At 35.5% G+C, this 10,531-nt stretch overlaps 1 protein-coding gene across 5 annotated transcripts in view; it reads left to right on the plus strand.

Annotated features, from left to right (window-relative positions):
* ATOSA (atos homolog A) overlaps nucleotides 1-9,195 on the plus strand; it is an 87,935-nt gene extending 78,740 nt beyond the window's left edge. For 4 of the 5 annotated variants that reach the window (XM_047075088.1, XM_047075087.1, XM_047075089.1 and 1 more), the window contains 3 exons: nucleotides 2,890-2,958; nucleotides 5,238-5,437; nucleotides 8,616-9,195. In XM_047075088.1, the coding sequence (XP_046931044.1) occupies nucleotides 2,890-2,958; nucleotides 5,238-5,437; nucleotides 8,616-8,769 (423 nt within the window). In that variant the 3' untranslated portion in view covers nucleotides 8,770-9,195. Of the gene's footprint in view, nucleotides 1-2,889; nucleotides 3,054-5,237; nucleotides 5,438-8,615 lie in introns of those variants that run through there. The other variant, XR_006961287.1, reaches the window with a different exon arrangement.
* Nucleotides 9,196-10,531: the final 1,336 nt, after the last annotated feature.

The following is a 10,531-nucleotide window of genomic DNA, read 5'->3' on the forward strand; positions in this document are numbered from 1 at the left end:
GACCCAGTCCAAATCTTAGACCACAAATCTTTCCTACTATAAATTAATAAAATTAATCATATTTATTTAGGGAATCTTATTTACATTCTTGTAGTTTAGTGTGTTTTTAAAGGACTGATCACATTTTTTTTAAATTTTTTTTTCAATGTTTATTTATTTTTGGGACAGAGAGAGACAGAGCATGAACGGGGGAGGGGCAGAGAGAGAGGGAGACACAGAATCGGAAACAGGCTCCAGGCTCTGAGCCATCAGCCCAGAGCCTGACGCGGGGCTCGAACTCATGGACCGCGAGATCGTGACCTGGCTGAAGTCGGACGCTTAACCGACTGTGCCACCCAGGCGCCCCAGGACTGATCACATTTTGATAATATATATCACAGACCAGCAGAACTGAGATACCAAATTCCTACTTGTTACCTTGGGACCTCTCATCACAAATAATACAAATGACTCACAAAAGATAATATTATGTACAGAAAATTCTGTTTTTGTGATATAGAACTGGTACAGGACTTTTCATGAAATAATTCCTTAAAGATTAACTCAAAAAGCCACATAATATCTCTCTCCAATTTGGGTATCACTGGTAAAAATGTTCTCCAACTGTTAGATAGCAACATGTCACTGTTTAGAAACTATTGAATGGTGGAACCAGGTAGAATGGTCTAAAGAAGGCATGCCAGTGGTAAATTCATGGTACGACTTCAATTATCATCAGATTAACAAGACCATATGTTATCTTTCTCTATTTGTAATTCACCAAATTAAGATAAACTTCTTTCAGTTTTACTTACTGCATGCATATTCTCTATAGCAGAGTAATTTGTGGAGTTTTTGTGTAAGATTTTAATTCTGTTTTATCTTCATCTTTCTTTTCCATCCTTAAATACCAGACAAAATGTATTTTTCTTCTTTATGTTAAAATAACTTTTGGGGCACCTGGGTGGCTCAGTTGGTTAAGCGTTGGCTCAGGGTGGTAGGATTGAGCCCCACAATGGACTCTGCACTGACAGAGGAAGCCTGCTTGGGATTTTGTCTCTCTCCCCACCTTTCTCCCTCTCTCTCTGACCCCTCCCCTGCTTGTGCTTTCTCTCTGTCTCAAAATAAATAAACCTTAAGAAAATAAATACAATAAGTACAGTAACTTTTATAGGTAGAAACATGAATATTCTGACCAACTAAAATAAATTTAATTATTAAAAGTAATTATTAAATAATTAAGTTATTTAAAATTACAATAATAAATAATAAAATTCCAAATAATTTCCCAATTTCTGTCTAAAATTTGTAATTTGCTAGTGCCCCTACTGATCTTACGTTGCTTAGAGATGGTTGTGAAGTGTTGGCTTAACCTATAAAGTTTTAAAAATACACATACTCTCTTTATAAATTGATTTAATTATTGCTACCATGTTCTGAAAACTATTAGAATTGTATGTATCAAAGGAAATAAGCATAGGCTTGGTAGTAGTAGTTTTTGCCCCACCAGTTTTCTTATACGTATTTAGGGGAAGGAGGCAAGGAAAGAACAGTAATGTATTGTCTATAGCAATGTGATTATGAAAGGTAGCTATTATTTGGATATATTTTACTTTTTTTTCCTGGAACTAGGAAGAAGAGGGGCATTATATGCCACAGCTTTTTTCACATAAAGCAGATCATAAGAAATTGTTAAAGCTTCATTATTATTTTGGTTAGAGATGCAGTTTGTTAATAAGCTGTTTTTATGCTTTAAATGACCACGCGGTAAATCACATTAGACAAGAACAACATATGTCCTTTCAGTGCCCATTTCCACAAACATTTCCTAATATTAATATGTTAATTTAACAGTCTAAGGATGGCATTTGATTCACATAGCAGAGTCTGGCTTTCCTTTTCACCTTTGTGTACTTTTTCTTTTTACCCACCAACCCTGGTCTTTCTTACAAATCCAGCAAAAATGTCTGATGGGACAGTCCTGTTTTATATTTACTTCAGTTGACATGTTTGGTCATGTACAATGTAAAATGATGGGATATGAAACGCAGAGCATGCATTTATTCTACTTAACTACTCGAAACTATTTCCCCAGTTAAAACCAATGAAACAGCCCCCTTTCTAAGAATTAAATATCACAGTTACCACCTGTGGTCGTTTGGTCATCTTAGTTCTCTAGAAACTTGAATATATTCAATTCTAGCTTTCCTTGTTTTAATTTATACGTGCTTCCCGTTGTTTGGGTTTCTGTAGTGATGAGAACATCCTTCTCAGAAAACTATGTTCTCTAGTATAGGGAAGTATAGTACTTCTTAAACTTTAATGTACATATGATATCATCTGGAGGATCTTAAAACTACAGCTTTGATTTGATAGATCTAGGGAGAAGCCATAAATTGTGCATTTCTAACAAGTTTATAGGTGATGCCGATTATGCTGGTCTATCTCTTGTCAGAAACCCATATATGTAATTTAACTCACCGACTAAAGAATTTACTTCACTATTGGCTAAGACTTAGACCCTTCTGCATTCTTTACTTTTTGTATGTCCAAAGAACAATAAATTAGTTGCTTTTTCATTTCTCTCTTTCCACATGATACAAGAAAATAATCCTGTCTTCTAACTGTATTTCCTTTTTAAGGAACTTCTATATTGTATATCTTAATGGAAATTTCAAACAGTGTAATGTTATTTATTTCAACATCTGCAGGAAGAACAGTAAATTGTTTCCTTTTGGGTGGGACCCTCAATATTTCATACTCAGAATGTATCTATTGATGGGAATGTTTTTGCATACAAATAGAATTCTAAAATTTTAGTAGTTACATGTTTTATTATACTTATTTTAGCCTTTCATATACATATGCATTGCATCAGTTTGTACTCAATTTGTCTTCTTTTATTTCAAGGGTGTGATTACTTTAGAGTCCCTTGGTAAAAGGGGTTATCGAGTACCTCCTTCAGGAACAATACAAGTGGTATGTGTTTTATAGTCTACAATTGCAATAATCATTCTCTCACATACATATAGAACTTAGCCCTTTCTCCTGCTACTGCTGCTGCAACAACTTTGGTAAGTAACAGTGGGGCTGCAGCTTTCTTTGGAGTTTCCCTGCTCTGCCCCAGGAATGGCCATGTGGGGACCTCCATAAAAGGAAAACATTAATAATCTAATCAAGGTGAATGCTTTAGAAAAATAGTATATGACAGTTTACGTAACTTAAATAGAGCTGTTTTCAATGTAATTAGAACTTTACTAGTTCCTTCCATTTAATATAGTTAGTCAGACTGAGATTGACCTATTTAAAAGGAAACCTCAAATGCTAGTATTGCTTTGGCAGGAAAACTTGGGAAACAAAATTATATTATCCCTGGTGTAATAATTTCTAAATTAACCTACTAAAATGGTTACACCAAGTAGAAATGTAGTCTGACAGATGTGAGGGCAGAGAAAGCATCTTTCCTTTTGGTGTAGGTGTTGATCTAGTTTTGGCTCAGGAGAATTCCTTGAGCCCAAAGCAGTCCTTCATCATCGTTGGTCTTGGTTTTTCAGAAGAGTAATTTGATATCAAGGCCAGTTTACAATTGGGTTCATCTCCAAGTCAGACCCAGGATAATCTTACATGCCCAAAAGTATATTATAAAGCTGGCTCTAGCAGACTGACAAGAATCTAACTGATATTTGTCAGTTATACCTCAAGAAAGTTGAAATTAAAAAAAAAAAACAACAAAAAGTCTAGCTAAGTTCCTTATACTCAGGATCTGGTCTAATTCAACAAGCCTTTTTATGCCTTTTGGCCTCAATGTGATCAATGCTTCACCAGACCACTTTTACTCATCACTATTGTTCAAATACATCAAGGAGTCTTCTGTACATTTGCTTAGTTCACATCACACAGGGATGAAACATGGTATTATGTGATACATTTGTGTGCACATATTGCAATATATACATATATATACATATATATATATAATTTCACTGAGGAATAATCATTGCATATTAAAGTAAGACTTTTATGTTAAATGGATTTCTTGAACTAAAAAGAGTGATAATCATCTTGTTTTCTTGCCCTTGGCTATGTAGTTCATGTGAAAGCATGGAAAAGCTAGCTATCAGTTGTCATAATAATGAGGCATAAATCCCAAGGCAGCACATTTATACCCCTTTGTTTGAGGACTACCAACTTTAATGATTAATTTTAAATCTGAAATTTAGGTGTGTCTTTCATTCCTTATATAGTTTAATTATTTATCAACATGGTTTGAACTTTTAGCTTGCTAGTTGTTGTGGTTGTTGAATGTGTTAGCCTTAATCTTAAGACTCACTAGATTTCAAAAGTTGGATCATAATATTGATATATTTCTCATTTTGATTCAGTGAGTGATGTCCAGTGCCACGGATGAGCTTCTGAAAGCACGGGCACCAAGTTACCTATTGATGTGTTGGTAATTTGGTTAAAGTCAGATCAGCAGCTTGGGATCTTGTTTAAAAATTAGTACTTTAAAAAATAATATTCCTCTGGTTATTAATAGCCAAGTATCAATTGAATTTAATTCAGTCTTAACTAAGGATACATATTTTGGTCTATTATAATATTGATGATTTTACACTACAGTTTTTGAAACGAATCCAACTGTGAGAACATGAAGTATTATTTAGTCTACTTGGTAATTAATAATACACCTTATTTTCTAAACTTGGAAAAATTTCCAAATAAGAAAAAGTCTCTTTTTTTAGAACATATTTTTAATTTTATAGTAACTATACATACCTAGTATACCAAAAAGTCTAGTTTTACCTAGCTTTTTTATTTTAAAACAATTTCTATTTACTTATCAAAATGTGATGAAAATTAACATTCTGTTTTGAGTACTTTGGGTTTGACACACTTTAATAAAGCTAATGTTTGAAATAAGTGAACTGGAATTTTTTAATCCAGTAAGGGTGTATTTTGCTTACTTTAGTGGAAGCATTTGTAAAAATCTGAACAAAGAGTAAAAGTTTATATTGTCTAATATGAAATTTGTGACTAAAGATTTTGATTTGTTACAGGAAATAAATTGAACCGTTTTTTAAAATAGTGAATATCTTTTCATAAACTTCTAAAATGTTATTAACTTTAGTTCCCAAAACTAAATTATATCCAGTGGGATTAACTTCTTATTAAAAAGTCTATTTTATTATTGGCACAATTATTTTGCATCAACTCAATAAATCACTTTTTTAAGAAAAATTTTTATATTGTTTCTTCAGACCTTATTTAACCCTAATAAGACTGTGGTGAAGATGTTTGTTGTGATATATGACTTACGAGATATGCCAGCTAATCATCAGACATTCCTACGACAAAGAACTTTTTCTGTACCTGTTAAACAAGAAATGAAGAGAAGCGTTAATAAAGAGAACATCCGACATACAGAAGAACGGTTATTGCGCTACCTCATACATCTGAGGTAATGTTTCAAATAAATATGAAAATATGTTACTTCAGAAGAACAACTCCAAATTTTTTTGTTTATTTTAACACGTGTCACTCTAGACCAGTGCCCCCTTGGAATTTGCTTAATTTGGAAACTTTTCATATGCCAAGATGCAGAAAACACAGAGCATATCTTCCTTCATTCATTGTTACTTGTTGAATTAAGGAAGTTTTCATTTATAGCTATGTAATGTAAAATATTTTATATCAAAACAAATTCTGACATATCTGGGGCAGTGAAGCACATTTTCTAAATCAATGCTGTTCAATGGAATTGTAATACGGGGGCGCCTGGCTGGGTCAGTCTGTAGAGCATGGATGACACTCTTGATCTCAGGGTTGTGAGTTCGAGCCTAATGTTGGGTGTAGAGATTACTTAAAAATAAAATCTTAAAAATACTGTAATATGAACCGTATATGTAGTTCTGTATTTTCTAGTAGCCACATTAAAAAAAAAAAAGGTGATAAGAGGGGTGCCTGGGGGGCTCAGTTGGTTAAATGTCTGACTTCGGCTCAGGTCATGATCCCATGGTTCATGAGTTCAGGTCCCCCATTGGGTTCTGTGCTGACAGCTTGGAGCCTGCTTTGGATTCTGGGTGTCCCTCTCTCTGTGCCTCCTGCTTGTGCCCTATCTCTCTCTCTCAATAATAAATAAGTATTTAAAAAATTTAAAAATAATAAAAATAAAATGATAGAAAAAAATAAGAAACAGGAAAGATTGGGGTGCCTGAATGGCTCTGTCAGTTGAGTGTCCAACCTTGATTTCAGTTCAGGTCATGATCCCAGGGGTCATGGGATCAAGCCCTACATCAGGCTGCATGCTCAGCACAGCATGGAGCCACCTAATAATCTCTGTCTCTCTCTCCCTCTCCCTCTCTACCCCCATTTCCCCACTCACACTCTCTCTGAAATAAAAAAAATTTTAAAAAGGAAACAGGAAAGATTAATATATTTCCTTTAACCCAACATACCCAAATGTTGTAATTTGAATATATAATCAACATAAAAATTATGAATGAGTTATTCTATGCTCTTTTATTGCACTAAATATTTGAAATCAAGTATAGGTTTTATACTAACAGGGCAACTCAGTTTGAACTAGCCACATTTCAAGTGCTCAGTAGCCACATGTCGCTAGTGGCTACTGTATCGGGCAGGGAAGTTTTTAACCCTCATTCATTCATTCAACAAGTATTTATGTGTTGAGTATGTTTCTGGGTACTAGGGAAACAGCAGTGTGCAAATCTCTTTTCTCATAGAGTTTATATTCTGGTAATTCCATCAGAAATACCTTTCCTCTAACTTGTACTACCCAGGTCACAGCACTAGATTTTGAAAAACCATTTGTTTGCCCTTGAGGTCTGTGTTGCCAGTATCCTGGGGTAAGGTTGTGGCCCTGAAATCCTAGTGCAGTTCTCAGGCAATGAGCAAATCTGTTGGTTGGGAGAGAGCTGAATAGTCTTTTGCCTGTAACTTTGTTCTTGGTAATTTTCAGATGCTATTTATAGTAAGTTCTTAACCACATCAGTGACAGTAATTCATTTTAGCCTAACTCCTTACTTCAAAGATCCTATTCATGAGGAGGAGGCACCTCTCATCCAGGGCGCAGGCAGAAGACCTCTTTAATCTGCTACTAATGGTGACTGCCAGCTTTTTTTCAAGAGATCTGCCTTGGCATCAGGAGTACATGAAGACTGAGCTGTCCACTTAACCCCATACTTGAAAAAGTCTATTAATGGGTTCCCACATAGTACTGCTTATCCTGGGGTCTTCTGTCTGGTGTTCTACATCTTAAGGACATGTTGAACTGGAGCAATGTTTTTAAACCCAACTCTACACTACCTGACATGAGCCTAATGTGAATGTATACAGATTGTGAGAATGAAAATCTGAAAACAGACTCTGAAGACTTTTTTAAAAAGAGAAATGGTATGAAATAGCAGACCATAAGAATAGATCCCAGCCCAAGCTAGGATAAGATTCAACTCTCTCTAAACTTCCATTTGATACCATTCCTCTTGAAGTTTAACCACCATAAATAACCAACATTCTCCAAAGTAAAAATGAACTACCCCAGCTTTTATATAATCCCCACAGAGTGATTAGATACTTTAAATGCTGTAAAGAAACCTCTTTGGGAAGTATACCATATATATGTATGAGTATGGTATACTTCCCAAAGCTCTCATTTTTCTCCTTCAGATTGAGAAGGTGAAAAAACTTCAGACAGATTGAAAGAGTGAGCTGGCGTTCAGCTCACATAAAACTGGCCACCAGATTTTTCAGCTAATTTAGGAGTAAAATTCATAAACCCAAAGAGTATTTCTGCTATGCAAAGGGTAAACCAGAGAGATTAGCACAAAAGGATATGTTTGAATGTCTGCCAGATAAGTTTATATGACAAAAGACTCCAGCACCCTGTATTATGTTACAGGTATTAGCAGGGAATACAGTTCCATATACAGTATTGATAACCATTTTCATTTCACTACAAATTTTTGTCTTTTTAATGATGATTAGGCTTTATTAGCTAGCCATTACTGATGATAGCAGTAATTGTCCTCAATAGTTGATTATTTTCTCTGGTGACTTCTCAAGTGTGGAATCCATTTTAATGTACTCACAATTGGGGGAGGGCAAGTTATATGAAATAAGGCAGTCCGTGTGACTGTAAGATGCTAGGGCTGCAAAACCCAAATGTAGTATAATTGACTGATGTGAACTGAAACTTGACATTGTAGATAAGGGAAAGTGCATGTGTTATGGTGTCAGAGATTTAAAAAAAAGATCACATGTGAAACAAGCTTTATAGAAATAAGAAACATCTCTGGGGCACCTGGCTGGTTCAGTCAGAGGAACATGTGACTCTTGATCTCAGGGTCATGAGTTTGAACCCCACATGGGATGTAGAGATTATGTAAATAAAAAAATATCTCTGACATTGTAAGAAGGAAAGGGAGTATGGGATGTTTAGGGAATAGTAAGGAAGAGGCACTTAAATAGCAGCACATACTTTAGCAATGTAAGACTAAGTATCTTGTTAAACAGTTACTCTTAATATTGGTAGCAAGACTCCTTCTTGCTTTCAAAATTTACTGAACTTTATTTTAAAGACTCATTCCCTGAAATAATGCATCTTTTTGTTTGTTTAGGTTCCAGAGTTCTAAATCTGGAAAGATCTACCTCCATAGAGATGTACGGCTCCTGTTCTCTAGAAAGTCAATGGAAGTTGATAGCGGTGCTGCGTATGAACTCAAATCTTACACTGAATCGCCAACAAACCCTCAGTTTTCACCAAGATGTTGATAAGGAGTGACAATTTAAAGCGTTCGCTCAGTACCCAAGTTTGAAAGTAAAAATTAGCATAGAACGGAGTGCACCAATTAACATCCAGGAGGGTGGATCCTCTCCTGTTATCCTGGACCAGTTTTTATTAAAGGATTCCTGGAATGAGATCCACATATTCCAAGTAGACTGGAAACACTCATGTCCTAATCCATTTTGTACTGTTGAAACCACTTCATTGGACGTGTTGCAATAGCAACCCCCCCTTCCCCAATTAGATTAGTGTTTACACATTTTATTTCTCAGTTATTTAATATTTAATGTTTTCCTTAATACTCAAGTGATGTTTGTCTCTAGTGTTCTAATGTAGCACAAATCCTATGTAAAATCATACTATGTATTTTTGACATTAATGTTGAAATCCAAAATATATGCACAAGTCTTTAATTTTGTGTGTGATGTGTTTTAAGTACTATTCATTTAATTTATTGAAAATGAGAATGAAATGTTGAGCTTCTTTAAGATTAACGCACTATGCAAGCATGTGTACTTTTTATATCTCCAAGGTTTAGTTTTTACAATATCCCATCCTGGTTGCTATCTCACATACTAGTCCTGTAACATGCTGTTTTTGGCAGTGCAACGTGGACTAAGCTGCTTCACATTCCCTTTGCAAATTCAGATCATTATGCCCATTCATATTCCTTCTAGAACTCCTTACTCCCAAAACAGTTCTATTTTTCCTTAATTGCTACTACAGAAGCTTTACATTAAATTGCTGTCCCATGCTAGATAACTTTTGCAAATTGTTAAAAAAAATATGTACTTTGAAAACAAATTAATATTTATATTGTAAATATACGCAAAAACAAAGAAACGTGTATTTGGCTTTTATTTTTAGATGAGATCTTCATGTGATTAAGTGAATTTCTGATAACATCAGACAGTTTCCATTCTAGCTTTACAGCTGACAAGAGGGGAAGGAAGATGTCTTGAGCCTCTTCCCCAAAGAAATTTATCATGTTCTTGCTCAGGGTCACAATAGGAAAACCACTGAGGAAGGGAATTGATTGAATGCATCAAAAGCCCTCCTTCCATCCCCCTAAAAAGAAGAATGGTTTTAGATGTTTGTGCAGGGACAGTGGGCAACAGCAGATCAGATGACAAGGCACAGATACTGGGAATGCTGGTACAAAGCAACAAGTGCAGGTTAGAGAATACATACTACTCAAGTAGGCCACACCAAGAGACCTGGGAGTCAAAGACCAGGTGAGTGCTTTGGAATTTTGGAGATGAGAAGGTCCTTATATTGGGATCCAGATAATGGATAGACTATTCAAGGGAAATCAGACCAGTGATGAGTATGTGACTGCAGGCTGTGGGGTGGCCAGCAAGAAGCCTCTTATAAATAACTTTTAAAATACTTGCTGAGGCATCTGGTGTCTCCGTCACTTGAGCATCTGACTTTTGACTTTGGCTCAGGTCATAATCCCAGGTGTGGGATTGAGCCCACATCCAGCTCCCTGCTGAGCATGGAGTCTACTCCCCCCCCCACCCCCGCTTGTGCATTCTCTTTCTCTCTCTCTTAAGTAAATAAATAAATAAAATACCAGCTCAAAGAGAAAAGGCCACTTACATTCCATAAAGCTAAAAAAAAGTTTTCGATGGCACACATTTTTGAAGACTTATTCTTGATTTTCAGGCTGTGAAAACAACATGGAATTAGGACCCAAAATGTTGGGATTGTAATTCTAGCTCTAATAGCATCTGATGGGACTGACTC

Source organism: Lynx rufus, unplaced genomic scaffold (genome assembly GCF_022079265.1).
Source record: "Lynx rufus isolate CCGP_SWC_20201006 ecotype Redwood Valley unplaced genomic scaffold, mLynRuf1.p SCAF_13, whole genome shotgun sequence".
Classification (NCBI taxonomy): Eukaryota; Metazoa; Chordata; class Mammalia; order Carnivora; family Felidae; genus Lynx; species Lynx rufus.